The 21,478-nt window shown below is 42.8% G+C and overlaps 1 protein-coding gene and 2 long non-coding RNA genes across 6 annotated transcripts in view; 2 read left to right on the top strand and 1 right to left on the bottom strand.

Annotated features, from left to right (window-relative positions):
- The window catches only part of Meltrin (meltrin), a 58,565-nt gene that overhangs the window by 6,363 nt on the left and 30,724 nt on the right, over positions 1 to 21,478 (bottom strand). The window contains exons 1-11 of one of the 3 annotated variants that reach the window (XM_043414719.1): positions 16,213 to 16,312; positions 14,620 to 14,714; positions 9,329 to 9,484; positions 7,847 to 8,036; positions 6,992 to 7,059; positions 5,930 to 6,097; positions 5,141 to 5,310; positions 4,738 to 4,929; positions 3,924 to 4,520; positions 2,649 to 3,055; positions 2,247 to 2,379 (exon numbers count right to left, since the gene is read on the bottom strand). In XM_043414719.1, coding sequence (XP_043270654.1) covers positions 2,247 to 2,379; positions 2,649 to 3,055; positions 3,924 to 4,520; positions 4,738 to 4,929; positions 5,141 to 5,310; positions 5,930 to 6,097; positions 6,992 to 7,059; positions 7,847 to 8,036; positions 9,329 to 9,484; positions 14,620 to 14,714; positions 16,213 to 16,297 — 2,261 coding nt within the window. In that variant the 5' untranslated portion in view covers positions 16,298 to 16,312. Of the gene's footprint in view, positions 1 to 2,246; positions 2,380 to 2,648; positions 3,056 to 3,923; positions 4,521 to 4,737; positions 4,930 to 5,140; positions 5,311 to 5,929; positions 6,098 to 6,991; positions 7,060 to 7,846; positions 8,037 to 9,328; positions 9,485 to 10,309; positions 10,830 to 14,619; positions 14,715 to 16,212; positions 16,313 to 21,478 lie in introns of those variants that run through there. The other 2 variants (XM_043414720.1, XM_043414721.1) reach the window with 2 other exon arrangements.
- Positions 12,992 to 18,115, top strand: LOC122408121 (uncharacterized). Of its 2 annotated transcripts, none has more exons than XR_006260371.1 (3): positions 12,992 to 13,079; positions 14,787 to 14,958; positions 17,414 to 18,115. It is a non-coding gene; the product is annotated as an uncharacterized lncRNA (long non-coding RNA). The 2 variants fall into 2 exon arrangements; XR_006260370.1 differs by lacking the exon at positions 17,414 to 18,115 and adding an exon at positions 15,400 to 15,721.
- Positions 18,177 to 21,184, top strand: LOC122408123 (uncharacterized). Its single transcript, XR_006260372.1, has 3 exons — positions 18,177 to 18,848; positions 19,316 to 19,595; positions 20,494 to 21,184. It is a non-coding gene; the product is annotated as an uncharacterized lncRNA (long non-coding RNA).

The raw sequence follows: 21,478 nt of genomic DNA, 5'->3' as shown, positions 1-21,478 counted from the left end.
ACGTTTGATTAAAATTCGTTAAAGTTATTTGATTGTGAAGGGAAATATAAAATTATTTTCGCACTAAATTTCCGTTCAAGTGTGTACGCGCGCGCGCGTGTGTGTGTGTGTGTTTGTGAATCTGTGTAAAACCTTATTGCCGAATTGAGAACAGTAAAAGCGATTCGCAATATTCATCTGAGCCACGGAATGAAAACACAAGCGACGTATTTTTGCCCCTATTATCACGCATTTTGCAATTATTTAATATTACTACAAGTTTTGACTCTCATTGCTCTGTTGACAAACGTTTCATTAGTCTTTCGATAGAGTATTCATTGAAAGAGAGCAATAATACATTCAAAAAGGACGATAATTCTTGAATGCGGAAAAAAGGATCATAGTTTTATGCGGTAGCGAAATAATCCTTTTTACTCTTCGTAAAATATCAATCATCGCCTGCTGTTAATTTTTCATTCTTCTCGTTAAAAAAATGCGCTATTTTCTAAGAAAGTAAGTAAAACTATCGTCCTCGTTATTATGAAATGTAAAATATGATACATCATTCGTATTACTTAGGATCACAAGATTTAATTGGTAAGATTGTTCAGAGCGGTCCTGAGGCACGTTTGCCCAAGCCCAAATGACCCACCACCTTTATTATCATCCCTGCATCGTGTAGTAGCGGAAGTCAAGTCAGTGTAAAATTTCAATCGAAAAAATAACATACGAAATATTAGAAGAAAAAAAACGAAAATAAAGAAAATCGAATGTTCAAAATATGGCGACTCCTGCACTAGACGGTGGCCGAAGAATCAATTCTCGAGTGATTCGCTTAAAAATTCTTCGGTCATTATAAAAATAATGAAGAAAAAATATATATAAAGAGGAATGAGAAGGAATCGAGAGTTTCTCGTGATTGAGCAATCAAAATACTCTTACGACGTTATTCAATATCGTAAATGCAACAGCACGACTTTCAACTTTATATTAATCGACGGCAACTCAACTTTTACGAGTACTTTTAGTTCGCACGTGTGTTTCCCTCGAAACGATAAATCACGTTGGAGACAGCTACAAAGCTGTGCTTCGGAAAAATGAAACACACGCGTTATTTTTTTTTTTTTTTTCAATACTCTCTCCACAATCTTTCATCAATCGATTGGCAGTTATTTGTGACGGCTATGCCTCAAACGTGTTGTCTCAATATTGCCTCTGGAACAACCAGCCGTCAACGAATTTCGAACCCTGAAAATTCTATCAATTCAATGGGAATCGGAGCAAACAGTTTTGCTCGGTAATTACAAAAATAATGTAGTGACGGAATTCTTGAAAATAATTTTAAAATAAAAACGTTGGTGCTCAACTCTCTTTGCGTTTACTTCTGAACTTTAGTTTGAAAAATAAAGATGAAACTGGACAAAAATGACAAAAAGTGTTGGCAAAACTGAAAATGTTGAAACTCGGAGGTTGGTTGTTCCAAAGATAAAACAATGTAGCGAAGAATTGTAGCTGTCTCAGAAATGGGAAGTGGAAATGAGTGTGATGACGAGTTTCTTCGTCACAAATTCGTCTAGAACTTTGGCTTAAGGTTTTGTGCTGGTGCCGGAGGTGGCGGCGGTTTTTTATGATAAAAAGGCGCAGTTGTTTGAAAGTTGGTGGGAGAACTACGTTGGAGATCATTTGAATTATCGAGGCTACGTTCGGGCGTAAGGCCTGAAGTGCTGCAGGGGCTTTCGTCCAATTGTTCAAACTGTAATTCTGTCTTGAGCCTAAGACCGTGAAAGTTTTTCGTTGGTTTTTGAAAGTGTTTTATATGCTCGGTGATTTTGTTGCCGAATTCTTTTTTCATCGGACTCGTGGATTTTCCTATATAAGAAACGCTATTGGCAGACGTTCCGGAGTTCGATGAAGTGTCGTTTTCACCAGCGGCAATAACGTCGAAACGCGGGTTGTTGGCGAGTAACGAAGCGGATTTTCGATACTCTATTACGCTGCTTGATTTAATCGCGTCAGGATTGGTAGTCGAAACGAGATCGGTCTTGGTTATTTGAAGCTTCTCTTTCGACGGCAGTACGTCACTTATCGTAAAGACTTTAGAATTATCGCGGGCTTGCTCGCGTCGCGGTGTTAATACTATCATAACTCGCTCGAAGAATTTCTTCGATGTGCCGTGACGAGTTGGCGGCGATACGCACGACTGAGCTACGAAATCGCGCGGCCCAGCTTTTCCCTTCGCTTTGAAACAGTCGAGACTAGATACGTACGTTGATATCGCTTCCTTCTTCCAGTGACGACTCGAATTGTTCTTCGCGTACCAAACACCCAGTGATATCAAGGCCATCATCGGTATCACGCCTAAGAATATTATGTACAGTGCAGTTATGAAGTCGTTCCTCGCTGTAAACAAGCATAAAATGAATCGTTTTTATTACAATATTGTCAAAATATTCAATTGTTCAGATGCAATTGTATTAAATACTTCAAAACCGGTTTGAGTGAAAAGCAACTGTACGAGAGTATGGATATTTTCGTATGAAAAGAGGGCAACATTCAATTTTCATGACTTTAAAAAAATCGAGTGTCCTGTGGGGCACACTTAGCAGAATCTTAACCGACTCGAAATCAGCAAAATTGTTGCAAACAATTTCGAAATGTCGGAAACTTACCGTTAGGATCTTCGGCAGGTCCGCTATCATCGGATCCGCCGAAACCCGGTTGAACACAGTCTGGTGGATGGAAGCCACGATTACAGTGGCAGTGACCAAGGCTATTGCAAACACCGTTGCCCCCGCAATCATTGGGACATCCGGTGCGGCCAGTGATGGATTTCCTAAGATCAGCGATGGGCATGCACTTTTGGTTGACACACATTTTGCCCGGTGCGCACTTGGCGCCATCCGGGGCCAATCCCGGATCGACTTGATTCAGTCCGAGGTCGACCATCGCCGAACGACACGCTATGATTTTGCCGCCGTTGTTGATGAACGATTGACTCAGTATCGCCACGGTTTCCATACCGAATTCCAGTCGCTCGTTCAAGTGCTTGCAATGGAGCATACCGCAGAGAATATTTCTGAAAGAAAGCCGGTCAACATATGAGAAAGAAGCTTGCAAAATACGCTGAAATGAAAATGCGAAATATTCACATATAACGAGATTTTTCAGCATTCTATAAAACACTTTTGAAGTACGATTTTCGATCATCAACCACGAACTCAGATTATAAGGGCTGCTTCTTTATCCAGAACAGGAATATTTTCGTGCATTGTCAGTTAAAGTGAAAATTTATAACAATTTATACAGTACAAAAGCCCATAGATTCGGATCAACTGAATAAAAAGTCATTGAAATATTGTGCATCTTTATAGTTTTAACTTTTCTTGGAACGTCGTTCCTTTTTGGTATGGACCATAAATTTGGTCATAACAACGACGTCATGATGTTGAAGTTTTAGGAGTATGGAAACTCAACTCTTTACAACTCTACTGCATAAAAACTCGGCTGATAAAATTTCTACACCGGAAGATCTAGCGCGTCTACTGTGTAGCATGTCTATTCTGATATTTCAGATGGCACGGGAGAAGTAATGCTGAAGTATGGAAACGTGCATTTCGGTGTAGAGAAGTTTAAGAGCGTAGTTTTTATGAGGTAGAGTTGTAAAAAGTAGATGTACTGCCGAAGTTTGTATGGCTGAAGGGGGAACTAACAATTTGTCCTCTATTCGCCTTCGATTCCGCCATGGTTGAAAAATTAGCAAGTAAAAAGGCAGGGATATTGTTTTTGTAAACATTGCTCGTGGATTTCTCAATGAAGGATTGAGTGAGCAATATGGAAAATAGAAAAAAAATCGATATATTTCGGCTGAATGTAAAAATTATTTTGAAAACGATGAGCTGGAGGAGAATTTAGCATTGTTCGAAAAAGCAAGAAAAGTGACTCACTCGTTGTGACATTTGACGAAGCTTTCCTCGAGTCTGTTATATCCGCAATTACCGAATTTGGAGCCGTTGTTATTCATGTCGTAACACTGTACATCGGAAGACGAGCCGGTTGGGCCCCAGAGCAATTTGCACTGATCGTTGTGAGTGCGGCACGAGCCTTGATAGCAAAAAGCTTTGCCCATGTTGCAAGTTTCGCCGTCAATTTTAAAAACGTCACCGGGACAATACTCGCTCTGACCGGTACAATATTCGGGCAAATCGCACTCGTGCTCGGCCGAGCGGCACTCCGTTCCGGCATTTTTTGGTCGACAAGTTCTCAAATCGCAACACTCGCCGGTCGCGCAACTCGCGTTCGTGTGCAACATGCACGTGGTTGCGTTGCAGCACGGATTGTCACAATTCTCTTTGAGACCACAGTCACACTGTTCCCCGGGCTCGACGAACCCGTTGCCGCATATCGGACTGTCGAAGAGTTTTTGCGGCTTGTTACGAAGACAATAGTCCATACCGTGCTCGAAAGCTCGAGCTAGATACTCGAGGGAACACGACGACCAATGTACCGGACCGGTTGAACCACTCGAGGGAGCCATTATACACCTGTTGGATTCATAAACTTCATATTTATCCTCCATTTTTTACAGTTAAGTTGAAGAAAAGATCTTTTGACTCTGGAGTGCGCTCTTGGCTCTGAGAGACTCGGGAGAAGAGTGAAAAAGTCGAGATTTTTGTCTCAGCTCGGAGTTTCGGTAACAAAACGGTTTTGAGTTAATGCAATTAAACTTGTGGAATATTTTATATTGAAAATTTGATGTACCGGTCTTCAGGGCACGTGCAATCAGCGGAGTCATGTTCCATGCCGAAATTGTGACCCATTTCGTGGGCCATTGTGGCCGCCACGAGTCCAATTACATTCGAATGATCCATCGATACACCGCCGGAAAATTCATACGTACAAATCGGTCCCTTGAGCGCTTTACCGACCACGCCATCCTCAAAATGTACTTTTCTAAAAAGAAAAAAGATTCACAACATAAATGTGCATGAAAACAAAATTTGATATTCATGGACGTTGAAGAAAAGTGCGTTTCTTTAAAACTCAAGTCAAATACAATTTCTCTTCTGAATAATGAACTTTTAGAGAAATACGACAAAAGTAAACGATCAAATTGAAAAAAATGGAGGTCAATATCGTAGTAGGAAAAACATTTGATACGTACGTCAGCAATTGGGCATTATCGTTCGGAATTTCTTTGACGAGCATTTCACGACGATAGTTTAGAAAATTTCTCAGCGTCGTATCCCCTTTTGGGGATAAAGTCATTTCGTCCGAATCCGTCCAAACTTCGACTCCCACAAGAGCCACGAAAATATTGAGTGGAGTATAAAGCTGCAAAAAATAAAGTAACATTGTACCAAGAATCATTGGGTTTCGAAGATTCAATTTGTGGGGAGTAAAAAAAAAAAATGAAACGGGTTTCGATCGTCGTAAAAGTCAAAGATCCCTGACTACAAGTGTTTTTAGTTACCCACGCAACTATTATCGCATTCGCCTTAAGCGAGAGCCAAGAATAATGAAAAATAATGTAAAACAGGGACGAAATAAAAGGAGAGCTGTTGAAAAAGAGTAAAAATAAATATGCGTTCAATATCGCGTGCGGCTAAGAGAACCCGACACGCGATTCATACTCCTCAAACACCCTCTCATAGCGTGTTTCAACCCCCAGTGGCAATTTGCCTGAGTAAAAACCTCGAAGAGAGAGGGAGAGTCCTTGCCCTCGAGTTTTGCAACAAATTCACTAACACAACCGGAGAAGGTTGGTTCGTATCTCGCGCGTATCTCGTTTCCTCTTTCTTTGTCTTTTTACTCTTCTTTTTTCGTCGATCGTTACTCGACCTCGGCCACAGTCAGTGGGGCGGAGTGTTATTTTCCTGTGTGTGTGTGTGTGTGTGTGTGTGTGTGTGCGAGCGAGAAAGCCGGACGTTCTCGAAAAAAGCCTCTTACTCACAGCATTGATTATGTTCGCTATGTCCTTGCAGTGGTGGTGAACCTTGTCGAGATTCTCGCCGAGCGCCACGTATTCTTTCTTGTCTATGACCAACACGAGCTCGACGTAGCGGGACTGACGGTTCGCGTTGTACGGTCCTCGTATCACGGTGTCGGCTGCCCTCTTGTACTGCAAGCAAGACAACGTCAAAATTAGTGATCAATTCGTTGGTTCGACGCTCTAGCAATGAAAACATTGGAAAAATTCATTTTTAAAAGCAGACAAAACATTCGGATTCGAAACGTACGTATGGGGGGAGAGGTCGGAGGGCAATGGAATGAAAAATGAGAGAATGAAGGAGCGAAAAAAAATAGTAATTGAAACAGTTCAGTCGACAGCATTGGAGCGGTATCGAAAAACAATAAAAATGAAAGCTACAACTCATGATAACGGAGTAAAAAAACAAAGTGATGGGAGAGAGGGAGAAGAAAAAACGAGCAAACTGTAAATTGTTTCGTTTCGTTTTTTCTTTATTCTCTGTAACGCCATTGAGAGTATGTCGAAAACAATGATAAATTTCGCAAAACTGGACAATGAAATGGAAGCAAAAAACATCAATGATGAATGACTTAGGTCGAAGCGAGGGGAGAGGGAAGAACGGAAAATATTTGAATTGCGATTGGCTCGATAGAGTACTCCGGTAGATTTGTTTTTCGTAAAACACATCAATTGTCTGAGAACTTTTGCATCTTGTGTTTATTTCGTCCAGATTGTTTTTTAATTCTCACTGCTCTGCAGAAATGACGAATTAATCAGTTGCAAAGAATCTTATTCGACATTTTACCACGTCAGTGAATCACATTTAATTTTGATTTTGTGAAAATGAGCCTTAATTAGCACTTTCGTTGATTTTTTCCCATTAAAATTTCTTTGAGTCACACAATGGACGAGATTCTTCAGCACTCAACTTGAGGTGGTGGGAAATCATATTTCTTTTGTCTATTCCATTTCTATTTGTTAAAAAAAGGAACTGCAAGTGTTTCGAAGAAAGAGAATAGACAGAAAGATTGATGATAAACTCACTCGAGAAGTTCTGTGAGCCCTCGGTTCGAGAAAAGGTTCGATGACCTGATGAGGAGTTCCCTCGTATCCTGCAACAATAATAATGAAAAATAAAGAATAAATAGAGGAAAATAAAAGGAGGAGAACGAGTGGAGCGTCTCGACGGAGTTGAGAGAGAGAGAGAGAGAGAGATTCTTGATTTCTGGTTGGTGGATTCTCAAGGTGCTCTCTTCGTCGTTTGTACACAAAGAGATCTATAGAGAAAAACGACCGAGTCCTCGTCGTCGACGACGACGAAGAAAAACGAGGGATTCGAGAAGAAGGCGAACTCTGGATTTATATAGAAGAGGAATTCGCTTCCTCTCTCTCTCTTTTCTTCTCTCTCGTTCTCATGCTTTTTTTTACAGTAGTACGATTAAGGAGAGACGGGTACATCGTCGTCGTCTATGGGAACAAGTCCAAGATCGGTGTCGTCCCAGGCTTCGCACTTTTACACCGACTCTCCCGTAAAGGAGCTTCACCGCGGAGTCTTTGAGTAGTGCACGTAAAATCAAATAGTTTTTCAAGAACGAATCAAACTTTGATTTCTTACAGTTTGAACAAGAATGAAATTCAACCGAAAAAGAAGCAACTTTTTGTGCGAAGCAAAGCCATGAAAATCGGTGCTACGAATAAAGTTCAAATTTCTGACAATAGCGACGAAAGTACGACGAGAAATGAGGAGAAAACCAATCCGTTTTCATGCACACCGAATAACAACTTTTTCATTCGCGTTTAAAATTCATTTGAACGTAAATATTCAATGGTTTCGCGTGACAATGAAACTTCTTAAGGCAAAACGAGCGTTTTCACTCGAACAGAATAAACAAAACGTACCACACGTGTTGTTTGTGATAAGATCGCTCTGTTTATAAACGTAATGAATGTCATCGAGAGACTCCTTGTCAGGCTGTATGTGATGAAGTTCTCGGCCATCGAAGACAACACCCTTGAGGCCCTTGCACGTTGAAACCGCTACCCACGAATCCGGTATTCCGCGAACGCTGCCTTGATAATGACACAATTCCTGCGAAGTAGTTCTTGCGTGAATAAAATATAGCAAAACGAGAATGAATTATTGAGATTCGAGAAGGAAACACATTGACGAGGAGTTTCAATTCGTTAAATGCTTCGTTTGTCAAAATTATTTGAAAATATCTTCAGATAAAAATTCCAAATCGACTAAATGTTGCTGCGAACATTTGCAAATTTGAGATCAACGAATTTTCTCAAAATTCGTCTAAAAAATCGACAAAATTTCCGTCCCCAAAATTTGCTCCAAACGGCCCACAAACCTGAGCCGAAGTTTGCATCGTTGGAGTCCGACGAAACAATCTAAAAAAACCCCTCCAATAATTCCAGTAATTCTCCAATTTCGTGCTCTGCCGAATTTGCACAATTTTTTCAACCTTTACCGATGCTTCGTGAAATAAAAAATGGCTGAATTACAAATGGTTTTTCCATCCGTTTCGTTGGACTCGGTGCAAACTTCAGCGTCGCCACAAACCACTGATTCAAAAATCGCTTCCTCGAGTCCTCCGTTGACCGAAGAAATGGGCATCGTTGCCGAAACGCTCGTGTTTTTCAGGCTGGTAAAAGTGAGCTCGGAAGGGCAACGTTTTCAACGCGCGATTATTGCGGGCGTGCAAACGGACGTGAAAAATTTGGCATAATTGAGACAATTGGGGAAGGAGCAGCGCGGACAGGGTCGCCGCAAACAGGAGAATGGGAGCTTAGCGAACTTGTTCTGGGAACTTAGTGTCAAAGTGATAAAAAGAAGTGGCGAAGGAAGCAGGCAAGACATTAATCCAGAGGACATTATCGTACGAGGTTTTTTCAGTGGGAGGAAAATGAGGGTCGGCAATGAATCGGCGGAGACGGATGGAGCTGAGAAAGCAATCTTGGGGGGCAAGAAGGGTGGAGGGGGAAGCGGAGGATCGATTCCGTCGGTTGTTCCGATTCGCGTGAGGCGAACTGGTGCATTGTCTTTGTTGAAAAATCGATCGGACATGCTGGTCTTCGCGTATACAGCTTTAAGCACTGTTTTATTGTCGTGGCGAGGGCTCGCAGTGATTCGGAAAGCGTAATTCGAGCGATTCGAGGCGTTGAATAACGAGGTCTTCGGGGAGCTCGAGGAAGCGAATGTCGAGTAGGAGCTCGTTCGTTTGTTCGAGGCAAACAATCGTCCTGGGTGACGTGGCCGTAAAAATGTGCAAATTCCTTGACGATCTCGACTGGAAACTCGTGCAAATGAAGCCCCGAGGTCCAGCTCCGAGGAAAGTAGTTTTCCTTCGAGAATCGACGACAGTCCGTACTCACGACGCTCTGGGGCGTTTCGGTGATGTATCCGCCCTGGTGCTGGTGGCGTTGTTTGTAGTTGACGGGTATGAGATCGGTGTTGAGTCGAAGGTCCAAGGTCCTCTCGACTCCGTCGACCTCGAAGCCCACCGTCAGCATGTCCGTGTGCCGGGGATCCTGGAAACAACAAAAATCGTAATTAGAAAGTCGATCGAGACGAGAAAAATGAATCGTTCGGATGGTGCGAGGTGGAAATGAGACGAAAAAACCGCGTTCCGCCGAGCAGCGGCGGGTCGACGTCAATTCTTTTTCATCGTTATCTCACGCTACGTCAGCCCACACCTGGAGAACGATATTCCCAGTAAAAGCGAACGGTGAATCACCCTTTTATTGTTTTCCTTCGAAAAATACTTTTTTGAGCACGAGCATAAAATCACAGCCTTTTAAAATTCTAGCGAAGCAGCCGATCGATTGAGATTTATGTGACATTGACACGCTACACGATCCTCCACAGTCCGCACGTAATAAAAAAATACACGTCTCGAATTATTAATCGTCCTGGGGCGCCCATATTCGGTAAGACGTTCGATTTTAAAACTACAAACGAAGAAATAAAAGCCGAGCGAAAAAGGCTCCTCGAGACCCTTCTCCGCAGCAGCTCGCAACCGTTTTCGAATTTATATGACAACTTATGAGCGGGACAAGGACGCCTCTGCCGACGAAACAAATACGTGTAACGGGCCGTTGACTCATCCTCGGAGCCTCGACGAGACTCCTCCGAGGATCGATATCGTTAAATCTTATTCGCGTACAGACTCGTACAATGAGCGATAAGGTTTCCACGCGGCGGAATATGCTAAACTGGCAATGAATCGGGACCACCTGCTCGCTGGGGCTGAGCTCTGTTTTATTCGCAAATTATTTCGCCGCTTCGCATCGCGGGTCGATTCTATTTCGAAATATCCTGCTCGCACCCCCGGAAAGATTATCGGGATAGCTCACATTTGGCTGACTCAATTCCATTAATAAATTATTCCCGATTTCTTACTCGTTCGAGAATCGAGAAAACTCAGTATCGAAGGCCCATCGGAGTCGCCGACGAATGCTATTTGGTGGAGAATCGGCGTGGGACTCGAGATCACAGCAAAAAGCATGCGTCGTTGCAGAATCGAAGGAAAAGTCACTTTCGAGTGGAAGGAAAATTACAAGTTTGAGGCACGACCGATGCGGGGGAACTAACCGAAAAAAAGTGGGGCGAGAAAAAATTTTTTTTAGTTTGTCTCCAAGGGGAGAAAAAATGATAGCAAACACCCGAAATTTGGTCGTTTAAAGAAAAAAATCTAGTTGGAAAAAGGTTGTGGGACAGATTTTTTATGTAAGTGCAATGAGCCGTGATTGCGGTAGGGAATATTCTGAAGATAATTTGTGTCGATCGATCGACGATTCCGTAGAATTTCTCGCCCTCGAGGGACGCGTTTCTCGCCTCTGGGTAGGAGCGACTGCAGATGCGAGGGCCACAGCAGCAGCAGCAGCAGCAGGGATTTGTGTAAAAATGCTGTCCGTCTCTGTTTAGACTTCTTGGCAGCGAGCCTCCGGGTGCATCTGCAGCGAGAGCTACGTACGATGCATATAATATGGGGAAGGCGAGTGCAGTCGACCAACGACCCGCATTTGTCCGGGAATCTGATAAATCCATCCCGGACTGGCTCCCATCGAGGCTGGCACGAGTTCCGAGCGCGTGTTTATACCGAGAAAAAATTCCAACTAAAATTCGTCCTGGAATCGGGCTAAAAAGTCCCTCGATGTTGGCAAGAATTTTTATCCGACAATTTGTTCTTCCAAGCCCTCTCGATCCGAAATTTTCACCAAAGTATTCTTTGGTGAAAATTTCGACCACGAAGTCTCCTGAAAAAAACAATTTTCGTTCAAAATCATTCGACTGAAAAGACTTTCACGATTTTCCCTCCAACTTTCCAAACGCTTTCTGTACGCGGACTCTTGCAATTTTATAATTTTGTTTACGATACGTCGCAGCGTGTCGCAATGTACGCTGAACGAAAACTTCAATCAACGAATCAATCGCGTTGCGAAAAAAAAATAATAGTATAAATGACGATAACAATAATGGTAACGTTGAAACTGAAGAAGGCTAATAATATGCAACGCGATGATAATAATAACGATAAAAATAATGGTAGACTTCCCATTATTGTTCGCAATACAATAATTTTTAATACAATTTATTTAATGCACGATTTCTCAAAGCTACTGAGAGTTTGCAACGTCCGTTGTAATTTGTGTGTTGACATAATGACAGGTTCTCGTGTTACGAATATACCTATAATTTCCGATCGAATTTTGTCGCTGTCCTATGCTTTCGTCTTTCTCTTTCTCCGCGTGTTTCGCAATGCCTATGTGGAACGAGATGTACGATTATTTCGTGCGTGTTATCGAGACCAGAACGATGCTTTATCTCTCCGTCTGTGTTCGCGTTATGCTCTCGTAGTCGGATTCAAAGCTCGCTTTTCAAACAGAGAATCCATAGAAAAGGGGATACACTCGTGTTATGTTCGATGCTACATCAAAACAGAGCCGAATCTCACGATTCTCATTCGGAAACACACGCAGTTTTATGTTTCTCTAAAACACTTTGAGGTTAGTTTCACTGGCAGTAAAAGCAAGAGTAACGTTATCTTCGAACTTTTTTTTTCGTTTTTTTTTTCACGATTTCCCACAAAAGTATTTCCCTGCAAAAGGATCGAAAATGACGTAAATCTTCTCAACATAACACGTTTCTCGTGAGCGATGAACAGTTTGACCGTCCGCCATTTTTTTCGTCTTTTCTAAATGGAGAAAATAGTCCACTTTTTTGTAATATAAATTGTATTAAATAAGCTCGGAAAAAGACGAAGAAATGTTTCCCGCTGAATAGAGTCGCTACGGTCCGCCTGTTGTATTTTTACAAGTGACTATATTTGTGTAAATTTTAGTTCATTTTGATGATTTTGAACATCACGGACGACAAACGATCACGCGCAAGTTTCGTCACAAAAGACCGCTCGAGTTAACCTAACAATCGCGGTTACGTTGCGCGTGAGTGCGAGAAACAAAATTGAAAAGTAAAATGTTCTTTCAACGTTTTAGAATTTTGAAAAATCAGGAAATCGAACTTCGCGTATAGTTGAGCACAGTGTTACAAGATATCAATAAACTGACGGATTATCAGCACTTTCATTGTTTGAAAACTTTGCCAACTTCCTGGCGCGTAATTTATTCAATTTTTAAATCAATGAATTTCATTATTAGTTTAATTTTTGGTTTTTATTTCATTGATCGACGAGCACGTAAAAATTGAGACGACTGAAACTGATCGGCAAACCTAACCTCACTTTCCTTCGACTCTCGAGTCATTATACGAACTGAAGTTTTTATTTTCGATAAATGATTATTCTTACCATGATAGTAGTCATCTATGATAAATGGTCGAAATAAAATACACAAATATTCGGGATGAGTCGGAATAGCTGAAAACATTATTTATTTAGACCCTCTTTTGACTCCAACGGGCCAAAGTGGAAGTAGCGCGACTCGCTACACTTCTTTCTCCAAACTGCTGCTATACCGCCTAACCTCACAGACGTGCAGTCGCGTTTCCTTGCATATCGATTTCTTTGTACCAATGTAGAATTAAATAAAGCGGAAGAATAATGGTAAATACAGTGGAGCTCTAGTCAGCGTTTTACTGTACGTAACACAGTGGATCTCCATCGACGTGAGTACATATTTTCATTACAATGTTGGCGGAGCGTGCAGGTGGTTCAGCAGCGCGTACGAGCGATCTTTGCTACGAGAAATCGTCCTCACGCACCGTCAAGCAAACTGAAAAAAGCCTCGCGGTCTGTTGCTGGCTCGCACTTTTTCCTCTTTCTCTTGTCCTCTCTCTTGATTTTCTCGCTCGAGAAAATCGGTGAATTTCAGCGACGCGTATATGCAAAAGCTTTACGAGTAAGAGCAAGCGACTATACTCGTAAATTTGTTCCTGAAACAAGTATTTTTGTGCCAAAAACGAGCATGCTAAACTGTGTGTACGGAGATACAAGAACTTTTTCCCCGAGTTTCATGCTTTTTTGCTTCTTCATTCTCCTCTTTTTCTATTGAATCCCTTGCTGTTTTTCCAACTTTTATCATTCTACGCGACATAATTTATCGAAAGTTTCTTTCGTGCTGAAAACTGTGTTGAAACGCCTCGCGTACCCGGTCTTCCGCGTAGCCACATTCCGTTCGAAAACGATTATTGAAGACAGTCCTTTCGTACCGCGAAACCTTCCACCCGGTGGAAGCGATTTTATCATAAAATTTTCCATCTTTCGAAAGTTGCGAAACCGAGTTCAAAGTCGAGCTGAATTTTCCATGTTTCTATCTACCTCTCAAAATATATTCGGAAAGAGAAAAGTGTCGAGTGAAAACAAACTTTTAAAACGAGCAGCGTCTTTCAAATTTCATCACAAAGAAAATAAAAAATTTCCGTTAAATCGATGTTTCAAGGGGTTGCTGAACGTCGAACGCGCTCAAAGTCACGACGACGAACGTCGCAAGTTGTAGCACTTTCAATTGACTTCGGAACGAAAGCTGCTCAAAAATACTTGTAATCTCTCACATTATACGATAACATTTTTCGGAGAGATAATAATAAGAAAAAAATAATAATCGTGGTAATAAAGAGCTCAAGGTCACGAAGCTCGAGATCTACCGAGCGCATCTTTGTTTCCTCGTTGAGCCGCGCACGTTCGCGTATACTCGGCCGCATTGTTCTCCCGTGAAACGAATACACGAGAAGTTGCTCTTCCCGCAACTCGTTGTTTTTCATCACGCTCGTACATATCGGGCCGTGGCGTTCCTCGAAGGCCAACCGATAGAAAACATTTTTTTTTTTTTCGTATCCGCACACTCGGCTCTCATTATTGAAGGGAAAATAATGCTGTTTTTTTTCTGCATCCCCAAGCCTTGTTTTCTCGTAAATTCGTAAGCTGAGTTACGTAATTATGGGACGAGAAATAAATAATGTGAATAATGATCGAACGGACGAGCGATTGATTTGAATAAACTGCTCATCGTGATGCTCTCTTTGATTCGCACGTACAATTGTTCCATTTATCGAAATGATATTCAAACACTAATTCCATCGAATAACGAAATCGATTTCGAGTAATCGACTGGGGCAACAACGAAATGAGAAAAAAAATGTTAGAAAAAGCAAAAAGGTTTTTCGGTCTTTACGAAAATCACAAAAATAACGAGCTGCGTTGACTCACATCGTTTTCCTTCGTGTTGAAAATCGCTCGTTTGCTTCTCGCATGATAAACTTTCGGTCTGACGACGGTGTGCGAGCTGAATTCTTCCGAAGGGCCTGAAACAGGGTAAAAAAAAGGCAAAAATTATTACGATTCCGCTGATTCGAAATTCTCTTCATTTCTTTAAGGAGGACATTTATCGAGCCGAATATGGTCTTGGGAAAAATACCGAGGAAGGGCCTCTTGGGTATGTTCGTCACGAGGCGACACGTGCTTCTCGACTCGGATATGACAGACGTTAACGGAAAACCGGACTGACGTCATACGAAGCCTCGAGACAGAAGGAGGACGAATTCTGAGGTTCGTTATGATTATTGAACGGTCTTGCATTCCGGGTCCGAATGGGATCAACAGTCCTCACGAAATTCAATGACGCTGAAGTTTCCAACGTTGGAGTCCAACGAGAAATGATCGAAAAAACTCTCCAATAATTCCAGAAATTCTCCTATTTTCTTCCCTGCCAAATTTGCGATTCGTAGTTTTTCAAGCTGCACCAACGATTCGTGAAATAAACAATTGGTGAATGAAAAACGTTTTTTTCGTTCATTTCGTTGGAGTCCAACGTTGGAAACTTCAGCGTCGTCGAAATTCATCAGTTCGAGTGGATCAGGAAACCGTTGTCAAAGTGTCCCAAATAATGCTCTACCTCAAGTTCCATTTCTGCATATTGAAAAAAAAAAGTCAAAGTGAATTTTTGACTTCCCCGAAATAACAGATCGATAAACCTCTTCGTGTTTCCAGCTCCCTGCGCTTTTCCCTCGAGTTGCATCGCGTCGTACCGTTGACAGAGGAAAAGGCACCGATGGCAATTGGCGTAAATGGTGAAATTTACGGAATTGAGGTTTCATGAACGAGGATTGAATTCGCAGTAATTTCGCGAAACATGGATCAACAAGTTACTCGAACTTAAACTCTTCGTCCCCACAATTTCTATAGTTATAGGCTAAGCACATGTAAACTGGCGTACGTGTGTAAACCGAGTACAAACGTGTGCAGCTCTGCGTGTGTATGTGGCTTGTGCAAACATGTACACACGTACAAAGTGTGTGTGTGTGTGTGTGCGTGTGTGTGACCACCGAGTACAACAAACTTTCGTCGTCATAGTTGAGGACTCGAAACTTCGTCGAGGCCCTCTGATGTAGCCACAGTTGTTTGTATTACGTGGTAGTGAATACGACATTGACGCTGCCATTTCGATGGCCCTTGAGAGCTTCAATTATATTTAACCCATGAAGCCTCGGAGGAGGGCCAAACGGCGGGGGGGAGGAAAGGGAAAAATAGTTTTGAATCTGCGAGCGTTTATCGGACGAGCGAATTAATTAGAGAACTTTTTCTCCCCGCCCCCCTCGTTTCAAACTTATCGTTAAAAATGTTTGTAAAGTTCTCAACGTATTATATCAGCAAATATATGTGCATGTATGTTTCGGTAGGGAAATAGGGAAAGGGGGGAGGAACGTCGGGGCTTAATCGATTAGGGCGATGCAGTGAACACGCCTCGGTGGGGTGGACGCACTTAATTTATGCTGGAAGTAAACGTGGCTCGGGAGCACGTACCTTTTTTCATCGAGTCGATCACGTTCTCATTTGTCCGAAAGATTGTTTTTCGCTGGACAACTTTTCGACGCCACTCGAGCCCCATGGGCGTGAGCAAAGCTTTTCTTCGATTCGCGATGCTTGAAAAATGTTTGTTTCTGGATAGAGAAAATTTCTGATTTAGCCAAAGAAAATGTGCACATTTGGCCAACGCGTGGCGCCCTGAATAATGAAATTCGAGTAATTTCTTCTGGCTGAAAAGCGCCAAGGGGTTTATAGACCTCGAACACGTCGAGGTCGGAGAATAATGAATAGAAAGAAGGCTTCTTAGATTCGGTGAGAAAGGCAGGGAGGAGGCATGCTCGAAAATTGAATTGAGCCAATAACGCGAGCTAATTCGGTGCGATGGGTCCTTTGACCCGGCTTTTTGGGGCATGTGTTTCATCGGGTTCGTGGATATTTTGTTCCCAGCGGGCCGGTGCGGCGAGCTCCGACATCCTGGTTTTTCGCCATCTGTTTAATCCGCGCGCGTCGCTCGGTGCACTTGGAAACGAGAGATCGCGCGCGCGACAATGGGACAATTCGAGGCGAACGGAAGGAGAAGTAATTAAGGAATAAAACGCGGAGAGAGTTATTTGCGTCGACGTTGTCCGGCGTGGCACCGCGCCCTTTTCACTAAATCCATTCGCACAACGAGGCCAACAATAATATCGAGTGTGAAAAATCATCGGCACCGTTATTGTTGCCTTTTTTCTTTATTACTTTATCCACTGAACGGCGATCATATTTCCTCGAGTCTTTCTCCATCGGAGGCGAATAATAAGATTCGTTTTAATTGGCAATTAATTCGTACTGGAACGCAAACAAAATGAGAATAATAAGAGAAAGGAGGAATCGGGGCAAACAGTATCTGCGCGTACAATATCAATCCCTCCTTTCATTGAGTCTCTGTATATCTATTAATTTTCATGGCTCTGTGAGCTGCCCTACCCAGGCTCGTTAGCCAATTAAACTTGATAATTACTGCAACGTCTGTGCAAGCCCACTTTTATATTCGCCATGCACACACACCTACGTCAATGGATTACAGTTTGAAATCCAGCTACGAAACGGTGTGTGAAGCGGAGGCGCGATGCGACGCGACTCACCGGATGTTGCTGCAATTCTTGGGACACGCTTCTACCTCCAACCGTTAATAGTATTCCTGCGTTTTCTGTTTCAGCACATCCCTCAAGAATATCGACGTGGCATTATCGCATTGCGATCCTTCCGGATGCGGATTCGTCGATTTCGTCGTTCGGAACGAGTCGCGGTGCTCAGGAGCGGTGACCGTTTTGGAAAAATTGATGGAACGGAAAATGAGCTCCGAACGACGCACGCTCGAGGACCTCCGCATCGCGGACAGGCGCGAATTCGAATCGTGATTTCAACTTATGGTTTCGGTGTCAAATGAAATCGAAAGTGCAGAGTTGAGCGTACGATTTCGGGGTCAAATTTCCTGCCCAATCGCGTGGATGCGATCGAATCGACACCTTCGGTGATTAACCGACGAGGAAAATCGAGGGAAAAATTTCGAATGTTCCAATGTACCGTTTGAGATGAGACTTGAGAAAATGAGAGCACGCGGAAAGTTTCGAGACGATTGTAGGCAAAGGCGCTTGACGAGGGTTTCTCTGGAGCTGGGACTCGGTCGCTTCTGTGCGAAACACCCGATTGATCGTTGCATCGAGTATACAGATTTGCTACCGGGCCATTAATCACGAAGTCACACAAGCAGAATTAACACTTCTGATAAATGAGCACCGGTGCTCAAAGAATAACAACAATTTCGCACAATAATAAAACATACGAAAGACGTCAGAGTCGCTAATGGGAGTGAAAACGAGACTGGAGGTCAAGCCGATCAATCACGGACATTAATAGAGAGATTTGGTTCTCCGACACGCAATGACTCAGCAGACATTTATATTCACCGATTTCCCAGCCCTCATTTTTTTCCAATACTTTCTATTTCAGTCGAGCCCTCCGCTCTTGCTCGTTTTCACTGATTCGATTATGTCCCGTTCGATATCTCTCGCGTAGCCTCCCCCTTCCCCTTTCCGTTATTCCACCTTTGTGCACACACGAGCGTGTCCGCATATTTCCTTGTGTACCCGCGCACCACCTATGGGGATACACGTGAGCGAATTTCGTCGGGGATTGAGAGGGTTGAAATCGCAATGGTTTATTCCAGAGCTTAATCCTGATGGGCTTCTCCCAAGCGCTATCCTCGAGCATTGCGCAAAACTCGTCACTTTTGTAAAAGCCTGAAAAAAGAGGAGACGCTCGTAAAGTCACTCAGTCATATCGGATCCGATTCTGCATTTGTCTCTGTCCAAGAGCCTTTGCGCAGCATTTTTTCTCGTTTTCTTTGTTTTACGGTTTTTTAAGCTCGTCGTCGCTCTCTCTCTCTTTCTGGCGCAGCGTTCACGGCCCTTTTGCCAATTTCATTCCGTCCTAATGGACTTCATTATCCCTCACGGTGAGCTGCGTCTCGCTCTTCATTTTCATGCGAAAGAGAATCCTCCGCTGGACGGAAAGCGTTTCTTATTTTTGAGAATTGAAAATCCAATGGAGTGGGAGAGTCGCCGAACATTCTCGAACCGCTTTCGTCTCTGGTAATCGTTAACGATCTTTTTTCACTCAAATATTAAATCGTAATTTTAATAATCCGGCCAACTCCCCTCCGGGCGAGCACACTTTCAATCGGGAGATTTAATTCCGGTGAATCACTGAAAATTTGAGCCTCCCGTTCCATTATTTCATTTATAATTAAACTAATTATTTCTCGTCCGGCTCACCACCACCCTCGACTTGATATTAAACGTACGAAGAGAGGGACGGTAATGAAATTTATTGGGTCGATCCAACTGATTATTTTTCAGATCAACTCGATCGTTTCCCAACATAATTCAATCAATTTTGGTTCAACTAAACGGCTCTTTTCCCATATCCAGGGAATTCATAATCGATCAAAATTTCTCGTGCCCATTAAATATTGTTAAGATCAAGAACGATGGGAGGGCGAAATAAATTTTCGGTTTCAACTCGACTGACGTTCATCTCAAAATCTTCTATTTTTCAGGTCCAACCGATGCGCCTCGCGACAAGATTGCTGAATCGTAGCACCGAGAGCGAATAGCGAGCTCCGCGGAGTTGGCAACGCAGCCGGGTCCCCAGGATTCAAAATGAAAATTCGTTACGTGCTGCACAATCAGCTGAATTTCACACATGAATTACTAATGGCGCTCCGAATGAAAAGCAGAACGGCTTCGGAGCGGCTCGGCGGGAACAGCCAGCGGAGCGTATCTCGTTCCATCGAATTAAAGTCCAAGCTCGAGTTCGTCATCATCGGGTTCTCCTCGGTACGTGCACTTCTTCGACTTTATTCATCGTCGTCTTATTCCTGCTCGTTCGGGGTTAATTACCGTAATAGGCGTCAAGTGGCGGTATCGCGTTTCTCTGGACTCACGTACGTGCACACAAGCTCTCGCGGAGTGCTTTTCTTCCGTCTTATGCGCGATGCACCGAAACACCACTTTTCGTCTCGTCTCCGTAGTCGTTCGCACTCGCTTCTCGAGACGCGTCTGAATTTAGTCGAGACATCAAACTCCCTGCTTTGCCCTTTTTCTCCTCCTTTCAAAATTATCTAAGAGCATCGTCATCTTGACGCTTCCACATTGCAGAATGAATAACTAACTTTGTCAAAGGCCTGCATTTTTTTTCTGCCAATTATGCAGTTTCTCGGGAACTTGCGACCGAATTTTTGTCTATCGAAATAAAATTCATTGAAAAAGTTGTCGATTCGAGCAATAAGACGATTTTTATTGATATAAACAATTATTCGTCGCCATTTAGCTATGAAAGTTGAACCTTTGAAGGCCGGATCTGGTCGAAATATCTCGACCACTTGAAAAATTCATTGGTATTATGCACAAATTTCGTGTTAAAAAAAGGTCGATTTTAACGTTAAAATCCCCGTTCTCAAAAGATCAATTAGAAGTTCTCGAAACGTTTGTGATTTATGTGGAAAAACATCGATCGATGAATACTGAGAGCTTTTTTCGAAAAAACATTTGAAGAATGCGACAAGCGCTGTTGCTAGTTCAGCGAAACAAAAAAACTCCAATAATTCCAATAATTCTCCAATTTCGTTCCACACCGAATTTGCAATTTCGTAGTTTTTCGACTTACAGCGACGATTCCGTGAAATTAAAAAATGTTTTTTAAATTTGAATTTACATTTTTGACATTTTCTTTCAGATGGACTCGTGAAATCATTGGTTTTCTCGTTTTAACGAGTTCTGCGGGGCGAGTGTCTCGAGAGGTACGGAATCCCTCGTGTGACAGGAGCCGGGAAAATAAACTGTCCGTTTTCCGGTGCTCCGGAATTTGGAGAACAGTTGAGAGAATCTGAGAAAAGGAAAAAAGGAGCGTCTCGCACGAGATAAAAAGGAGAGTGCGCGCCATTCTGATTTACTTTCGTCGAGGACTGCGTATACAGAAAAGCGGAGTTTCTCTCGTCGCCAAAGTTCTCTGCGCCCGGGTATCTTATCACGAGCAGCACTTATCGCGCAAAGTCTCTTTTGTAGACCGCGAGAGAAACGGGAACGTTCTCGCCGCTCTCGGCTGCTCGCACACGAGGTCCCTACCCGCTGCGTACACGGGATTTCCGGCAACTTTTTCTCCTCCAAATGCGGCTAGAACTATGGGGAGCGCGATAGTAGAAAAAAGATATGCTCAAAAACGTACGACGCAGTACGCCGCGTTTCAGGTTATTATTTATTACCGACCGTGATAAAGGTTTAAGTGCTTTCGAACTAAATTTCAATTCGGAATGTGCACCGCAGTGTCGTCCGAGTTTCGAACATCCACTCGCGTCTCATGTACTTTCCTTTATCAAGAAACCAGCGGGCACGTTCATCTAGAAACGAAAATTCCATCATTCGATGAATTCCAGTAGATTTGACCGTTTGACAGCCGATTCGTAACAAGGATTTTTCACCTCGCTGATGAGCTAGAAAATGGTCACCATCTTTTTTAATTCTCGACGCACCGAAGCTTAGCCTCGGGGGCAAAAACTCCAAAAATTTTAAGTCCATTGAAAAAAATGTATCCCAGGATGCCTCAATTTTTTTATGGCGCTTGAAAATTTGTTGTTGAATTGAAAAAACTTATTGAAAATGTTCGACGAACTCGCTAATCGTGAAAACTTAAATTTGCCTAAATAATGTCGATTTTGCCGAGA

Source organism: Venturia canescens, chromosome 3, assembly GCF_019457755.1.
Source record: "Venturia canescens isolate UGA chromosome 3, ASM1945775v1, whole genome shotgun sequence".
Lineage (NCBI taxonomy): Eukaryota > Metazoa > Arthropoda > Insecta > Hymenoptera > Ichneumonidae > Venturia > Venturia canescens.
The sequence above is the reverse complement of the archived record's forward strand: the minus strand, read 5'-3'. Positions and strand labels throughout refer to the sequence as shown.